At 51.3% G+C, this 16,883-nt stretch overlaps 5 protein-coding genes across 5 annotated transcripts, besides 7 other annotated features; 2 read left to right on the forward strand and 3 right to left on the reverse strand.

Moving 5' to 3' along the window:
• Positions 1 to 1,641: 1,641 nt before the first annotated feature.
• On the forward strand, positions 1,642 to 3,481 carry ACLA_080070 (putative MFS transporter; the record flags this gene model as incomplete). Its single annotated transcript, XM_001267748.1, has 3 exons — positions 1,642 to 2,470; positions 2,525 to 2,780; positions 2,845 to 3,481. 3 exons carry the CDS (start codon positions 1,642 to 1,644, stop codon positions 3,479 to 3,481), a joined length of 1,722 nt encoding a protein of 573 aa, XP_001267749.1.
• A 560-nt stretch (positions 3,482 to 4,041) lies between these two features.
• Positions 4,042 to 6,246, forward strand: ACLA_080080 (putative C6 transcription factor; the record flags this gene model as incomplete). The annotated part of the gene is made up of 3 exons (XM_001267749.1): positions 4,042 to 4,132; positions 4,231 to 4,922; positions 4,975 to 6,246. 3 exons carry the CDS (start codon positions 4,042 to 4,044, stop codon positions 6,244 to 6,246), a joined length of 2,055 nt encoding a protein of 684 aa, XP_001267750.1.
• Positions 6,247 to 6,392: 146 nt separating this feature from the next.
• On the reverse strand, positions 6,393 to 7,745 carry ACLA_080090 (glycerol-3-phosphate dehydrogenase family protein; the record flags this gene model as incomplete). The annotated part of the gene is made up of 3 exons (XM_001267750.1): positions 6,393 to 6,445; positions 6,499 to 7,610; positions 7,699 to 7,745. The coding sequence occupies 3 exons, from the start codon at positions 7,743 to 7,745 to the stop codon at positions 6,393 to 6,395; spliced, it is 1,212 nt and encodes a 403-aa protein (XP_001267751.1).
• Positions 7,666 to 7,686: a microsatellite.
• A 528-nt stretch (positions 7,746 to 8,273) lies between the features above and the next one.
• On the reverse strand, positions 8,274 to 9,924 carry ACLA_080100 (NADH:flavin oxidoreductase/NADH oxidase family protein; the record flags this gene model as incomplete). The annotated part of the gene is made up of 6 exons (XM_001267751.1): positions 8,274 to 8,708; positions 8,784 to 9,020; positions 9,076 to 9,095; positions 9,182 to 9,601; positions 9,702 to 9,807; positions 9,859 to 9,924. 6 exons carry the CDS (start codon positions 9,922 to 9,924, stop codon positions 8,274 to 8,276), a joined length of 1,284 nt encoding a protein of 427 aa, XP_001267752.1.
• Positions 8,660 to 8,687: a microsatellite.
• Positions 8,660 to 8,692: a microsatellite.
• A 901-nt stretch (positions 9,925 to 10,825) lies between the features above and the next one.
• ACLA_080110 (NAD-dependent malic enzyme) lies at positions 10,826 to 13,074 on the reverse strand (the record flags this gene model as incomplete). The annotated part of the gene is made up of 6 exons (XM_001267752.1): positions 10,826 to 11,894; positions 11,995 to 12,343; positions 12,468 to 12,546; positions 12,630 to 12,742; positions 12,805 to 12,911; positions 12,998 to 13,074. The coding sequence occupies 6 exons, from the start codon at positions 13,072 to 13,074 to the stop codon at positions 10,826 to 10,828; spliced, it is 1,794 nt and encodes a 597-aa protein (XP_001267753.1).
• A 75-nt stretch (positions 13,075 to 13,149) lies between these two features.
• Positions 13,150 to 13,185: a microsatellite.
• A 2,147-nt stretch (positions 13,186 to 15,332) lies between these two features.
• Positions 15,333 to 15,371: a microsatellite.
• Positions 15,333 to 15,372: a microsatellite.
• A 649-nt stretch (positions 15,373 to 16,021) lies between these two features.
• Positions 16,022 to 16,050: a microsatellite.
• The last annotated feature ends 833 nt before the right edge of the window (positions 16,051 to 16,883 follow it).

The following is a 16,883-nucleotide window of genomic DNA, read 5'->3' on the forward strand; positions in this document are numbered from 1 at the left end:
TACAGACCGCAGCTCGCGGAACTGCAAAACTTAGACCTGAAGCCGTGCAGCCTCAGCATTCACCGCAACGCTCTAATTCAGCGCCATCAATGTCGCAAGTACAGCACCCACTGGGCACTCTGCCACAGCAACCTCTGCTGGGTCATAATATCCATCGAGGCAATGATCAGCACTCAACCTTCATACCATCACCGCCACACATGGCCCCAGCACCGGAGGCAGATCAATTCGAGTCGTCACCGCATCCAAGGAATATTGGGCATGCTTCTGCGCCATCAATTGGTCTGAGCAGTTTCAGAATTGAGTTTACCTGCACTACATGCGGAGCTTTAAATCAGAGCTTTTTTCCGAATCAAGGCAACGTGACTGGTGCATCCTACTTGCCACAAAACCCCTTACCTGGGCAAGACGCTGTTGGGAGAAATATGGGCCCTCCTGTGCTGCCGGGTCAAGGCAGCAATCACGTTGATCGTATGGCCCAGGCCCACGGATACGCGATAGCCTCACCAGTCAATACAAGACAAAATCAACCGCTATGGACGCCGGGGAACTTGCCGGCCTCAATATCACCTGCACATACCTGAAATTCGGGGTTTCCACTGTAGCCGACTAGAGTATGCCAATTAGTCACCACTGTTGGCTACCGTTTGTACAGCAGTATGGAAAGTTGAGAGTTGTGTCTTCTAACAGGGACTGTTCTGGTTCCAGCAAATTTTATGGCATACCATCTACTGGACACTTCTATGGATTTTCTGTTAATACATCAAGATAAGTAGATCAGTGCCCTATACTTGGGCAACAAGACCACACGATCGATGTATATCCTTACTTTGTCGACCAAGTCCGTAGCACCAAGGTCAGAGTCATGTGACCATCAGTGGGTATGTCATCTTCCCCACAGTATCTTCGTACGTTTTCTTATTCTTCAAACATCACACACTTCGTGTTTTTCAAGAACCGAATTCTTATTTTCAGTGTGTGCCTCAATTAGGAGAAACCTCAAGTACTACTAGGCTTGTTCAACATGGACACTATCTGCATTTCTGCAGTCCTAGTGTGGAATGCGGCACCGAGCCGTTGAAATTTGAAAGAACTAGATATCGGACGTCCGAAGAAAGATCGGCAATTGCCGACTACAATTCTCCACACCTACTTTCAGTGTGCGCCAACAAGCTCCAAGAGGTGATGCGGAATTAAACCGACGTTCCTCTTTGGAAACCAATACGGAAGTTATGTCCGAAGCCGTAGACGTGGAAATGGCTGATTCCTTGGTTGATTGTGACTCTGTCGGGGAGGAATCCGATACTAATACAAGATAAAAACAAGCATATATATATTCGAATCATACTCTGTTTCTCAGCGGATGTCACTCTTGAATAGGTATCTATTAGATTGTCCAGGCGTATCCTCTATCAAGAAGATAATTGATAGTTGTTGCATCTGCTAGGAGCTAGCAGAGCCTTTTTTTTTTTTTTTTTTAGATCTAAATCATCCTTCACAGGGGAATCTTCTTTGTTGAATACTTGCACGATCACCATCATTCGAGAGGCAGTGTTTTCCCTACAGACCTACGCCTATGCCAGTCGAACGAGAACAAACCAGTCTCACATAAATGCGGTTGGATGCTAGTGGTAGGCCAGGATGAATCGACAACAGGCCGCCGAAAAGGCCTTACATGACCAGACAAACATCCTACCAATCGTCCAGCTATTGATTGTTTTCTCTGGCCTTGCGGTGTCTCTGCTCATCACGTTCGTTGACCAGAATGGCATCAGTGTCACTTTGCCCACTATCGCGAAAGACCTCAATGCTGAAAACACAATATCTTGGGCGGGTACATCTTCCTTGATAGCAAATACCGTGTTCACGGTGCTGTATGGCCGTCTTTCGGATATCTTTGGTCGAAAAATCGTTTACTTGTCGGCAATTGGTCTGCTATGTATTGCGGATTTGCTTTGTGGCCTATCACAGAATGCAGCCATGTTTTATGTATTCCGGGGTTTCGCTGGTGTTGCAGGAGGTGGTGTCACTTCACTGACGATGATCATTGTATCTGATATTGTGACGCTCGAGGAACGTGGGAAGTATCAAGGAATCCTCGGTGGCTCCTTGGGAATGGGCAATGTGATAGGACCATTCATCGCGGCAGCCTTCATCATGAAATCGACATGGCGCGGATTCTTTTGGCTCCTGTCCCCTTTGGCAGCATGTTCCGCCGTCGTCGGCTATTTCCTGATTCCGAATAATGCCCGCAAAGACGGTGTTATGGAGAATCTGAGACGGATCGACTATTTCGGTATCATCGCTTCGTCCATTGGAATCATCTTCCTGCTCATCCCGATATCTGGCGGTGGCTCCTACTTCCAATGGAATTCCGCGATGGTGATAAGCATGCTTGTCATTGGGACTTGCTCGCTCGTTGCATTTGTCTTTATCGAGTGGAAAGTGGCCACTCTGCCCATGCTTCCAGGTAAGCTACTGACTCGCGGGATTAGACGGCCGATCAAGGCTAACTGCTAGGTAGTGGTGTTCTTCAAGAACAAGGTTCTGTGTGCTTTGTTTCCACAGAGCTTTCTTTTAGGTGCCGTCTATCAATCATATCTGTACTATCTCCCACTATATTATCAGAACGCACGAGGATGGTCTCCAATTGTCTCGGCAGCCCTGACAGCTCCAATGGTCGGCTGCCAGTCAATTGCGTCCATCGTGTCTGGACATTATATCTCTCGAACCAAGCGATATGGGGAAGTAATTTGGGCTGGCTTTGGACTTTGGACACTGTAAGTTTCTTCTGAAGAGCCCTCACATCTCGTTTGCGGGTGTCTAATCACATAATTATTGCAGGGGCGCGGGCCTGATGCTATTATTTGACCAACATACCCATCCTGCTGTGATCGCGGTCGTTGTCGGCATCGCAGGCCTCGGCGTTGGCTGGACTTTCCAGCCGACAATGATTGCGTTCCAGGCTCACTGTACGAAGTCTCATCGGGCAGTAGTGATATCGGACCGCAATTTCTTCCGCTGCTTCGGAGGTGCATGTGGACTGGCTGTCTCTGCTGCCGTCTTGCAGGCAACACTGCGAGCCAACCTCCCACAGGGCTATCAATACCTGTCTCATTCGTCTTATTCCCTTCCCTCGTCATCTGATATATCCGCGTCGGACTGGTCACAGATCCTCAATGCTTATGCCAAAGCCTCAAGAGGCGTTTTCATCCTGCAGGTTCCTCTCATTGGGTTGTGTTTTATTGCCTGTCTCTTTATCCGGGATCGTGGTCTCGAACGGCCTAAGGAACCAGGAGAGGAGGAAGAAAGTCAAGATACGGCACAAAGGCCGGATGAAGAACAGCCTAATGCAATCGGGGTTCCCCTGAAGTCGGAGAAGGTCGTGAATGGCGAGGCAAAGGGGGGGGTACTGCCTACAGGGCAACATCCCGTCGGTGCTGTGCTGCCATCTCAGGAACATGCAGCACAGCAGTCATGATTTGTTTTCCGATCCCATGTCTGAGCGAATCTTGATGAGTGCATTGATGGCGTTTGTTTCAAGCTATAGAATCACCATAAACATCACATCTGATCCAAATATAGATATAGACAAGTCTCGAAAGTGACTCAAAGCTTCGGAATATGTAATATAAATTAGGTGCGAGCATAAGGCTCACTCTATTGAAAAAAATATTTCCAATAAATAGTCACTCGCTTGATGTCTTTGGAAGCCTTAAATACCGGCTGCAAGACTGGTGGACCACAACTATCTTGCGTGTCTTGGCAGCCTCTGAACTTCATCCATCAACATATCTACTCCAACTATCGGGTTCCATCAAAATCATCCTTATTCTTGCTGCTGAGGAAGATGAATAACTATCTGAGTGTTTAAGATGGATATCCTCGAGCAGCCCTCCCTATCCCCCCAAGCAAACCACAACAGTCGAAAGCGCGTAAGAACATCTTGCACACGCTGTAAGACCAGAAAGCAAAAGGTTGGCTGAAGATTGATGCAGCATCTATGGAATCTTCATGGCTGATCGACATACCAGTGTGACAATGACTATCCTAACTGCTCCAATTGCCGCAAAGCCGGGGTTTCATGTGATAAACAGACCGTCCTTCGGCGAGAAAGTGGCCAGTCGAACGGGTGCGTTTACCAGGTTCTTCATGGGAACCTGAACAGGATCTTGTTGCATTTGACCTTATACTGCATGCTAATAAAGAGCAGCTATACTCGTGCTCTAGAAGAGCGCATCGCCTATCTCGAATCTCAACTGGCCACGCTGGCAAGCACCAATTCCAGCAACGAAGCCGCTCGTCCAGCGCTCCTGTCTCCACAAAGTCAGGAAACCACCCAGTCAGCCTCTACTTCTAATCTAAACAACAATACTGTCGGAGAGCTTGTAGGTTTTCTCGCACTCAACTCCGTAGAAGCACCGGCGTATGTGGGCTCAAGCTCCGGGCTTTCACTGGCAGCCAACCTCAGCGAAATGGTCCAAGCAACGGTGTGGAATCAGGTTCTCGCGCCGTCTCGGTCACAGCAGAGATCTACCAGAAGCACTGGTGGGATCGTCGGTCAAGGGAGGCCTCTGACAGGGCTGCCACCCCAACCTGTTAGTGGTCAGGGTAGCGCGTCTGACAACCCGCGATCCCCCCTTCGGATGGAGGAGCTGCTGGCCCAGAGTACTGAGCCGCCGAACGATGAGATGGGAACACGGATCATGCACGCCTATTTGACGAGGCTTCATGTTCGCTACCCGTTCCTCGATCGGGCGGAGCTGTGGAAACTGCATGAGTCCCGCTGGAGGCTAGCCAGAACCAAACGGGAAGAGCTCTCCAAGGCGGATAGATTCAACTTATTCAAGTTGTATCTAGTGTATGCAATGGGAGCCACAGCAATTCAGCTCAGTGAGAAATACGCATATATTCCACCGGAGGTAGGCCTCACAGCGGCTTTTGTTGGAGTCTCGTGCGCTGACAATGCTTTAGCGATTCTACACTACTGCTCTACAGCAGGTCCCTGCCATGTGTGAGACACGGTCCATTGAAAACATAGAGGCCATGACTCTGCTGGTAGTGTATCATCTTCGCTCGGCATCAAGCCATGGCTTATGGTACATTGTCGGGCTTGCCATGCGAACCGCCATTGATCTGGGCCTGCACAGAAAAGCCAACGAGGTAAATCTCGACCCGTGGAGTGCGCAAATGCGGCGTCGACTATTTTGGACGGTCTATTACCTGGAGAGAGTCATCTCCATGTCACTTGGTCGACCTTTCAGCATCGCAGACCGTCACATTGATATCCCCTTGCCGGCGGACGTGGATGACGATGTTCGGGATCCCGCTATGTTGACAGCTACTCCACGGACGGGCAGGATCACCTCGTTGACCTTCGCAATCTACCTGTTCAAGCTACGTCGGATTGATTCGAGGATCCAACATAAGATCTACCGCGCGGATCGCCCTTTGGACTCCATAAAGTCCAAGATGGATCGTCTATTCAGCGAGTTGGAAGAGTGGAAGCGGTCCGCTTTGCTGCGCTTCAGCGGAACCGATCTCGACTATCCCATGCTGCACTACAATCGAGCTCTACGGCTCTTGATCCAGCCATTCCTACCATCCCTCCCATTATCCGACCCTTATTACCCGATTTGCCTCCGAGCAGCCGGTGACATCTGCCAGACGCACAAGCGCCTCCACCAGACCTTGGAATACGGACATTCCTTCCTGGCCGTCCAGACGGTCTTCATGGCGGGGATCACCCTGCTGTATGCCCTATGGACACACACGAACGAAGTATGGTCGGTACAGATGAGCAACGACATCCGCGCCTGCTCGACCGTCCTCTTCGTCATGGGCGAGCGCGCGGCATGGGTGAAGAAGTACCGCGATGCATTCGAGATGCTCGTCAACGCGGCCATGGAGAAGCTCGAGGGTAGTAACACCAGCGATGCTGCCAAGAAAGTCGGCATGGCCGAACTCATGACCGCGCAGCACAGCGGAACAAACCTCGCTTTGCAGAGCACCACACCTGGTACATGTAAGGAATATTCTGGGGGAGGGCCCGCGGCAGATGCCCCTCCGGCAGGTCAAATGGACCCCTCGGCCGATGATCATGGAGTACGCATGGCATTCCAGCTTGCGCCCTGGATTGATCTCGAGGAGGACTGTCCGTTCTGGATGCCGGATTTTCAGACGCTGGAAGGGTTGTCTGGAGATTTCTGGGGAAGTGAGGATATAGCGCCGTTTGATCCTCTCTAAACTCATTCCCCAATGCTCCACCAGAGGCTGTTCGATTGCGCGGATATGACTACAATGGGACAGCCATTATCTCAGATACGAGTTATCTTCTCTTCAAATGGATTAATTTGGATCATTACGGCATGTCTCTAACATCTAGTGCACCATCACTTCAGCAACTTTGGTAGCTCGTCAACACTGACCTTGCCATCGAGGATACCTATCGCCCATTAGTTCAAATACAATATGCCCGAGGGTCTACATAGTACATACCATTCACAGCGTTGAACAATGGGAACTCGTCCGCCTTTCCATGCGTCGACAGGAAGTCGCAGACAGCCCGCGCCGTCGATGTACCCTGCAACTTCTGCCCATTCAGCTCGGACTGTTCGATCTCGTCCACGCTCACCCCCTTCTCGACCGAATGTTTCGCGGACCGGAAGTTCCGTCCAGCGGAGCAGGAGGTCAGCAGATCCGCGACGCCGGCGCTCTCCTCGGTGAAGGTCTTTCCATCGACCGAGTCAGGGAACCAAATGCGTCCAAAGCGGAGCATCTCCATCATTCCGATGCGGATGATAGCGGCCTTGGAGTTCTCCCCCCACCCCTTACCAGCCACGAACCCGGCAGCCAGCGCGACGATGTTCTTCAGCGCGCCACAAAGCGCCACGCCCGCGACATCAGGGACGACATGAACATGGAAATAGGGCCGCTCAAAGAGGCGGTGGAGCAGCTTGCCGTCGACGGTGGGGTACTCGTCCGGCACGCGGTGCAGCACGGTGCTCGTGGTGGAGACGCGGTGCTGGCGCTGCTTGTCGATCTTGTGGCGGTTATCGGGGGAGCCCTCCTGCTCGGAATCCAGGTCCATGGGTGGCGGGTCATACCCGATCGTGGTCTCGCAGAACATCTCGGCCGCGACCTCGGGGGCGATGTTCGCGCCAGACAGCGACCCACAGTAGATCCCCAGCTTCTGCATGATCAGCTCCGAGAACAGCGTGACCCGGCCATCGGCGACCTCGACGCCCTTGACGCAGGAGATGGCGCGCGCGTACGGGCGCACGTGGCCTTTCAGCTGCTCGAGCGTCTTGTCGATGAACTGGTGCGGGAGGTTGAAGACGAGCAGCGTCGCGGCCTTGACGGCGTCGAGCAGGTCCGGGTTCGCGACCACGTTGTCCGGCAGCGCCGTGCCGGGGAGGTACTTGACGTTCTCGTGGACATTGTTAATCAGCTCAGTGAGCTTGTAGGTCTTGTCGCCGAGCTGGCCGCGGTGCGGCGAGGACTCGGGGACGGTCACGTCCTCTTCAAAGACCCACATCTGCACTTTCTCTTCGAAGACATCGGGATGTTCTCTGGTGTTTTCGGCGAGGATCTTGGCGATCGTCGATCCCCTTGTTTTCACCTGTTATCTTATTCTATCTCTCTTTAATCCTCGTGGGGGGGGGGGAGAGAGAGAGAGAGAGAGAGGAAAAGATGTACCAATTCCCCGATCCGACCACCGCAACTGTGTGCTTCTGCCCTGTCATTGTTTCAGCCGTGGTAGCAATGAAGTCGCATCAGATTCAAAGTCGAGGGACGCCATTCTTCCTCGCAGAGCAATCTCTATATACGAGAAGCATAGCGAGTAATGTAATGCTTTGCTGTCCTGCAAGAAAAACAGGATGTGTTTTTGTATTGTTGACATCGACGTCATCGGTTGCGTATAGGCAGCACGCGGGTATACATGTATACATAGAACTTCATATAATCCACAGTGAAGAGAAGATATATCAGGGATAGTTAAGGTCAGCTAGAGAATTCAATAGCATAGAGACAAAGGCGATGATTAAGAATCATGATATGTTGATATTATTAGGATTAGCAGTAGATAGTAGCAACAACATATACAGTCCGTCCTCAGCCACTTACTCTCTCTGTACACTGTACAACCTCCAATTCAAATTCAAGCTCACACCGGCGCCGACGTCTTCAACCCCTTCCCTATCCGCTGGATCTGACCCGCATAATACGTCTAGCAGGCAAGACAAAAAAAAAAAAGCATTAGCATCCCAATCTCATCCTCTCACCCATAAATACCAAACCAAATCGAAATCAGAAAGAAAAAAAAAAAGATGCACACTTACACTCTCTAACCCAGCCCCCACATTCCGAATCGGCAGCAGCCGCACCAGAAACGGCATCTTGACCTTCTTCAGCTCCAGCCTCGCCTCCTCGTCCTCCACGCTCTCGTCCAGCAGCATCCGCGCGAAGCTCGGCTTCACGGCTGCGGGACGCCCAATGCCAACCAGGTCGCACGCGTTCTCGGCGAGGGCGGACTGGGCGCCGGCGCGCGTGCGGAACCCGCCCGTGAGCATGAGGACGAGGGTCGGGAAGCGCTTGCGGGTTTCGCGGGCGAATTCGAGGAAGAAGGCTTCGCGGGCGAGCGTGCGCTGGGATTTCTGCGGCGCGGCGGCGGCGGCGGCGGCGGCGACGGGGTTGGAGGCCACCATCTGTTTTGGGGGGCGTTAGTCTGTGATGCTGCGTCTTGGGGTCTTAAGTTGGGGGAAGGGGAAGGGGGGAGAGACCTGTGGATCCTCGTATGTTCCGCCGCTGACTTCGAGGAAGTCGATGCCCGCGTCGACGAGCAGTTTGATCTGCGTCATGGTGTCTTCGAAGGCGGAGGAGCTGTGATCTGCGGAGTTGAACTTGATGCCGATGCAGAACGTCGGGGGCACGACTTTGCGGATGGCGGCGAGGATGTCGAGGACGAACTTGGCGCGGTTCTCGGGCGAGCCGCCGTATGCGTCGGTACGGAGATTTGTCTTTCATCTGTTAGGTTTCCTCGCCAGTCTGCTCGTGTTGGCGGGGAGCGCATACCTTGGGATTCAGGAACTGGTCTAGCGGGGGAACAATTACAATCAGAATCCTCATGTCCTCACCCCCAAAGCGCCAAACAAGGTGAAGAAGACATAACATAACATACCAATCAAGTAGCCATGTGCGCCATGCAGCTCCACGCCGGAGAACCCAGCATCCGCCATCAACCGGGCCGTATCAATAAACTGCTTCGACACAGCCTCGATATCCGCCCGCGTCATCTCCCTCGGCGCCGGAAACACCAGCGCACTGGCAATCCGCTCCACCAGCCCGCCCCCCAGCTGCAGCGGCACCGCACTGGGCGCGATCGTCGCCGCACAAATACCCCTGCGGCCCGCGATGCGCGGCGACTGCCGGCCCGGGTGGTTGACCTGCACGATCGACGGCACGCCGTGCTGCTGGCACGCGGCGGCGTAGCGGCGCCAGGTCTGCACGAGCGCGGCGCTCGTGTCCGCGCCGGTGTACTCGCCGTCCAGGGCGGGGTCGAACGGGTTGCCGAGGTGGTTGACGTCGACCTGCACGTTACCTGTGGAACACAACCTCGCGGTTACTCATCCATCTCTCCGTTCATACCGGGGGGGGGGGGGGGTTGGGTTTAGCGAGGGAATATGGGGTGTTCGACATACCGGTGAGGACGGCGCCCCAGCCGCCCTGGCCCCATTGGTTGTATACCTCGATCATTTCGGGGGTAGGGGTGTGATCGGATCCGGTCATGGCTTCGGCCAGTGCGGCCTAGACAGGGGATGAGCTTTTGTTCTGTTCAGGAGTGGGGGAACAGCATACCTTGACCAGTCGGTTGGGGAAGACCAGGCCGCAGGGAAGCGTGACGGGGTCCGCGAGCGAGGGCATGGTGATGCTGGTAGATCAGAATGGATTAAGAAAAGATGCTGTTTCCGCAAAAGAAAAGAAAAGATTTATCCAACGTGGAAGGAGGGCAGTGCGCCCCCTTCTATATACAGATATCATTGACCCGGAGATGTGAACAATTAATGTGACCGTGTGAGGCGTGAACTCTGTGGAGCAACACAAGTACCGGCGGAGATGGGAGAAAGCTATTCCCAACGGGACAAAAGTCCCCCGTTCGGTCTGCATGATGATCGATCTACTCCGTAGGTAAGCTTAATTCACCTACTACTACACAGTATACCCATTGCGCAGAGGAGATCTGCCTGCTGGGGCTGGAAGCCTCGGAGCGAATGGGCGATGGCGCTGGATGTGGACAACGGGCATATTATCGATTGTTGTTTGATTTTGCAGTCGGGGCAATGAATCTCTCCGCATCTCCACTGCCCCTGATCCACTTCTTGCGAGTCGAGAACAATATAGTGAGATCTATAAGGTATGTGGAATTCCGAAATGTACTGGTTGTATGACCTGTTTGACCTAACTTTTTATGTTATGTGTCTGTCTATCTATGAAACACTCCATGGCCAGTAACAAGAGTGCTAGACGACAATCCCAAACTCCACTTGAAAAAAAAAAAAAACAACAGGCAGAGTCATTAGCGGTATGCAAAGGGTATACAGGGACACGGGGGCATCCTTCAATGCAAGAGGCCGAAACCAAAAAAAAAAAAAAGAGGAAGAAAAGAAAAGGATGCGCTACAGAAAGATGATCACAATCTTGGAGGAGAAAAGCAAAAAGCGAGGACAAGGAAAGAAGTGCCAAAGGCATCAAGAGAGGAAAAAGGTCAAGACCTCAACTCTACTGACAGTCGCCAAGGAAAAGAGAAGACCGGGAGAAATGCCGTTTACAGCTTAGCATTCGTCTCATCCTCAATGTAGCCGTTGATGGATGGGGAGGCAGGACCCAGGTTTGACAGAAGAGCACCGACTTCTCTCTCCAGGGCCATGACCTCGCTGTGAGCGTCGTACATGCGAGCCTTGATCCAGGCGTCCAGGTTGTCATCATTCATGGTGCGCAGGGGAGTCTCACGATCAACACCCGCTTCCTGAGCGGCCCGAATGACCCGACGAGCCACGACAATGCTGACCTGGCGGATGCGGGTCAAGTCGGGATACAGGAGGCCTCGGTCAATCTCCTCCGCAGTCAGAGCTTGTGAGATAGCGGCACCGGAGGCGTAGATCATCTCATCGGTGACCTTGACCGCCTTGGACAGGATGGTACCCAGACCGATGCCGGGGAAGACATACATGTTGTTGCCTTGGCCGGGGTAGTAGGTCTGGGTCTCGCCGGCGGAGTTCTTGAAGGAGAAAGGCTGGAAGGGAGAACCGGAGGCGAAGAGGGCGCGGCCATCGGTGTGGGTGATGGCACTTTCAAAGTCACACTCAGACTTGGATGAAGGGTTGGACAGAGGGAAGATAATGGGGTGGGTGTTCCAGTCAGCCATCTTGGACAGGATCTGTGGGGTGAAGACGCCGCCCAGGGTCGACAGGCCCATGAGGATGGTGGGCTTCACATGGTCGACAACCTCATCCAAGGTCTTGAGCTGCTGGCCGTCATTGTCCGTCCGAGCGAAGTAGACCTTGTGATCCGCCAGCCTGTCGCCACGATCGGCAGTGACAAGACCCTTGGTATCGACCAGGTAGAAGCAGGCGCGGGCCTCATCCTCCGTCATGCCCTCCCGCATGAAGAAGGCCACAATCTGCTTGGCCACACCCACACCGGCACTGCCGGCTCCGAAGAACACGGCGCGGTGCTCCTTGCAGGGGAGTCCCGAGCGCCTCACAGCATTGATGACACCGCCGAGGATGACAGCGCCAGTACCCTGGATGTCATCATTGAAGCAGGTGTAGGTGTCCCGATATCGCTCCAGAGCGGGGAAAGGATTCTTGAAGTCTTCAAACTGAATGACAATACTATAATCCCGATCGGCCGGCCGTTAGCGCCCGGTTCTTTTTCTCTCGGAAGAGAATCTGGGGAAGAAAGAAAAGGTAAAAAAGAAAGGGAATGACTCACCCAGGCCAGCGCTCGGTCAAAGCGGCCATCAACTCATCCATGAATTCCCGGTCCTCCTCAGGGCTGATCTTGTCACGGCGAGTGCCCATGTACAGCGGATCTTCCCGGAGCGTCTTGTTGCTTGTCCCCAGATCGAGCGTCAAGGGCAGGGTGACCTCGGGACGGATTCCCGCACATGCAGTATACAGCGCCAGCTTACCAATGGGAATACCCATGCCGTTGATGCCAAGATCCCCTAGACCCAGAATTCGGGACCCATCGGTGATGCACGTGATCTCCACGTTGGGCTGGGGCCAGTTCGCGATGACAGCAGCCAGATTACCGCGGTCCTCCCAGCTCAGGTACATGCCTAGGCAATTCGAACAAGAAGGTTCAATGTTAGCGCCGGATTTGGTCCGCTAGAGAATAATTGCTAGCACATGGGGGAAGATTTCCGAAAAAAAAAAAACAAAACCAAAAACAAACAAACTTACCTTCCGGCTGCTGGTAAATTTCCGACCATCTTTGGCACGCTTCTCCAACGACGGGGGTGTAAATCAAAGGAGTCAATTCCTAGCAGAGAAAAAAAAAAAAAAAAACCAAAATTGTTAGTATTTTGTGTCAATGGCGCAATCTCGCTGTCGATCTCTACATACCTTGAGATGATCTGTAATCAGGCGGTAAAACAGGTGGACATTGTTCTTGCGCAAAGTGCTGAGGTAGAGGAATTTATCGATGGCGGTCTGCTTGAGAGCCAATTGAGCCAGACCTATATCCCGTTAATACATCCCATTGCGCCAGGATGGTTGCCAGTGTTGGGGTGTCGCATACAGCGTGTCTTCTGAACTTCGTATGTCTCCGCGCGCGGGGGAGTCAGGCCGTACGTGCGGAGATATTTGCGAATGTATGAAGGGTTGGCAGTATCGTAGTTGGCTTCACTAGACATGATGGAAACAAGCATTGATTAGCGACAGGAGAGTCTTTGACGGGTCTCCAAGTTGATTCTAAAGAGTGAGGCACTTACATGGGAGCCGCATGGTTTACATAGGGTGTTGGGGTCGCATGGACCGGCCGGCTTTGATGGGCGGGAAATCGAGCCATTGTGGAACGGTGAGCCACGGCGAGTGTGCTTCGACGGCGAGGATCAATAGTAACAACGGAAGAGGAAGAAGAAGGCGATGACGACGACGATGATGACGACGGCGACGATGAAGAAGAAGAAAATGAAGAGCGTAGAGCAGAAGATGAAGATAAAGATAAAGATGAAGACGAAGACGAAGAGAGGGCTACAGGAGCCAGTCTGTTCTTATGTATGCGCACTAACATTGGAAACCCCTGAGGAGGCACCCACAACATTCCGGAGGTCACGATGCACGAAGTAGCCGTTTGGAGATCTCTTACAAAGGAAGCAATTAAATTAGAGTCTTCAAAAGACGATGAAATCAGGCCCTTGTAGGTTTGTGATGATTAGTCGATGACTCCTTCAGTCAACGGTCGGGAAGAGTCGGGTGGGAAAGGGAGCCACTCAGAGAGGTCGGGATCGCGATGGTGGATATCAGGGGGGGGGAGGCGATTTGCATGGTAGTGAACGATTGCGATTGATTCGTACACAGAAACAATGAGGATACGAAGCTTTTGGGATGATTGGGGGTCGCAGAACTTCGGACGGCTGTGGAGAACGGGAAGGGAAGTGCCTCGGAAATGCGACAAATGCGGAGAAAAAAAAGAGCCAGAGAAAGAGGTCAATTAATAATGGGAATGGGCATGATGATCAATATCGAATATCGAATATCGACATTCTACTATTGAAGATGTCGGGAGTTTGAATCTCTCCAGGCAGAGTCTACAGATGAATGTACGGTGTGCGAGGGTCCTTTCGAGGCTCGATTTTTGCTTTTTGGGTACAAAGTTTGCCGCTGAGTGAATGACTCGGAGCCTAAGGGGCTTGTATACATCATACAACTTCCAGGCAAGAAGTACGGAGGACTCCTAGTTGGAATTTTGATACTAATTTTACAATTGATGCTACAGTTCCTCCGTAATCATTTCTCACAGTCATAGTAGTCCTCTGTAGGGTACGTACTGCCTATGTTGCTCTGTAACATCCGGAGCAGACGGGAGATGTCTTCATGAGGGGATTGATTTCCCTTTGGACTTCTCCGCACAGCGGATAGATCTAGGACAGTAGCAGCAAGGCGTCGAGCTCCGGCCTCCGAAGAATCTACTGGACAGAGGAGAAACGGACAGAGATGTACCTTGAATAATGTATCACACAACTCATTTCGTTGAGAGTAGTGATCTCGAGTATACCTACCTGTTGTTGTCGCACGAATTGGAGACATTCCGACCAGGATCGGTATCCGATACTATGGGCATGGCATCCCGATAATCTTAATGCGCCATTTTTCTGGTGGTTCTGGTTCGTTTTGCCGCCCAAGGACTCAGAACTACTGTGTACATAAGAGACTTCAGACGCTAAGAGGTACTAAACCATTGCAATATGCCCGTATTGTCCAGCTGAGTTGGGCAACTGTCCACTAGACCCGACACAGAGTCCCTGGCTTGGTGGAGCCGATCCTCATGTGGCAGAAACATTAGGCTAATCACTGGAGCTCCCTGACGCCTAACCCAGGCTAACTCCCTGAGGAAAAGTTCTGGACTCATATGATTTGGGATTCTTTTTGGTTTACTTGGTTCCTCTGTAACTATCTGGTTACCTAGTAGGCTAGTTCCCTAGCCAGCTGTGAATCTTTGGAAACACTGGATATCCCAGGTCCCAAGGACTCCAAAAGACAAAAAAAGAGGCTCTCAGTGTGTTCTCCACAGAAGACGCGGCTTGGAGCACGGAGTACGGCCGAGCTTGGTTGCTTTAGTCACCCTGAAGTCTGGATTTACTAATCTCGGTCTCAGGTTGATTCTTCTTCATAGAACACACCACATGTTTGAGTCTTCAGAATAGATCAAGATGAAGTGGAAGCAATTAATTGTCAGTTGATAAGACCCCTGCATGGATGTGGCACCACACTCATCACGTCACTGCATCGGCATGAATCAAACCTCCTTTTAATTCCAATTCCATCCAGACATGCCTTACGCTCAAGTCTCAACTATCTAGACTACATACATAACTAACTAACTAAGTAACTACTACAAATCTACAACATGAGCGATTTTTTGTCGAAGAATGACTGATTTTAGTCAGTTTCTAAGGCATATACCTCAAAAAGGAATAGCGCCACCCACCGACCGGGGCCGGCCGATGGGGCAGCCGGAAGAAGCCAAACTTCTGACCCCAACGGAAAGGTACCTCTTTAGTACCTGAAATTTACTGTGTAGGGCATCAGGGTCGCATTATACTAATTAGTATTATTATTATTATTATTATTATTATTATTATTAATAGTAAATCAATCCAATGTTCCTGTTGACTCCAAGTATGTATATGAACTATAGTACTTAGTACGGCTCGACTACAGGAATAATAGTCTGCTTCTAATGCAGTAGCTGGATTCTACTCCATGCTCTGCAAGTATACAGATGTACAGTACTTCTTCCTCCCTTCTGCGCCAAACAAGACAAGACACACAATCCCTACCATCTATGTAGTGAGCGATTTTCCCTCTCACTTAAATCACTCAGATAACCCCCTTGCTGCAAAGTGATAGATCCATTGCAAAAGACGAAAATGCATGTAGTATGTAGTTAGTTGCTTGCGATGCTCCACAATCCAGGCTATCCCCAGATTCAAGTGGCATGAATCACAAAGCTTGATTTGATGGATGACCAGTGGCAAACTGGCGATGATCATCCTGTCTATGTATGGAGGTATCTACGCACATATGCATGCGTAGAGCACACAATCGTCACTCGTCAGACACAACTATGACCATGACCATATATACCGAGTAGATCAGAGACTTGATCAACAAGGCTCGTCCCCCCCCCAAAGTCCAATCTTTCTGGTTGGGATTGACATTCCCAACAGCCTTATGCCAGCCAGCCAGCCTTCTCTGGCTTGCAAGGGGAGGGTGATACTAAACCAACCACCAAAAAAAAAGAAAAAAAAGAAAAAAGAAACCAGCTAGGCTTCATAATTTCCGTCACACCCGGAAACTAGATAAATCCAGCTGGAGTCCAACACCGCACCCCCAGAAGCAATGCGCTCACTGACACTCCTGGTCCTGACTCCCGTCTAGTACTCCGCACTTTGCTTTGACTACTTTCGGACAATGCTACCCCAGCTTCAGCCTTCGTAGGCGAGTCGATGTGGCTGATTGTGGAGACCATACTCAAGGGCAAGGAGTAGTTAGGACTAGGAGACTTCTTCAGTATGATTCCTCTAGGGCTGACTAGTCCCGGATGACTCAATCACTCAAGGGTTGATGATGTGGATAATGGATGACTGAGGTGTCAATGACTCTTCCTAATCGAATAGACTCCCACGAGGCTGGGCGTTGGATGTATGCAATTAGATAATGAGCATAGCTATGTGCACTTCGAAAATATTGTCTGGTCATTCATCCTGCACACCCTTCTGCTATCTTTCATCGTGTGAATATCCATCTCAATGATTGATTGCTGGTTCATATGCCCAGATACTGTGTAGCAGTCACACAGATCGTAGGGAAGCAGGTGACCGGTAATTGGAGGCGTTGATCTATATAAATCTCGTTGTAGCCCAGCGATTCTAGAGCAGTGCACCGTAACTCTACCAATGGGTGCTAAAGAGCCCCTGGATATACAGATGCCTCCACCTCGTATACCTATGAAAGTACAGCTACCTACTCCGTATAAGGCGATGGTTGTCCCTGCACACTAAGCAGAGCTCTCAAATATACTCCGCATGGTCTAGACCAATAGCTTTATCGATAAGAAGCACCGATAAGAGATACTGGTTCAATGCATCCAAA

This window comes from Aspergillus clavatus, genomic scaffold (assembly GCF_000002715.2).
Source record: "Aspergillus clavatus NRRL 1 1099423829806 genomic scaffold, whole genome shotgun sequence".
NCBI lineage: Eukaryota > Fungi > Ascomycota > Eurotiomycetes > Eurotiales > Aspergillaceae > Aspergillus > Aspergillus clavatus.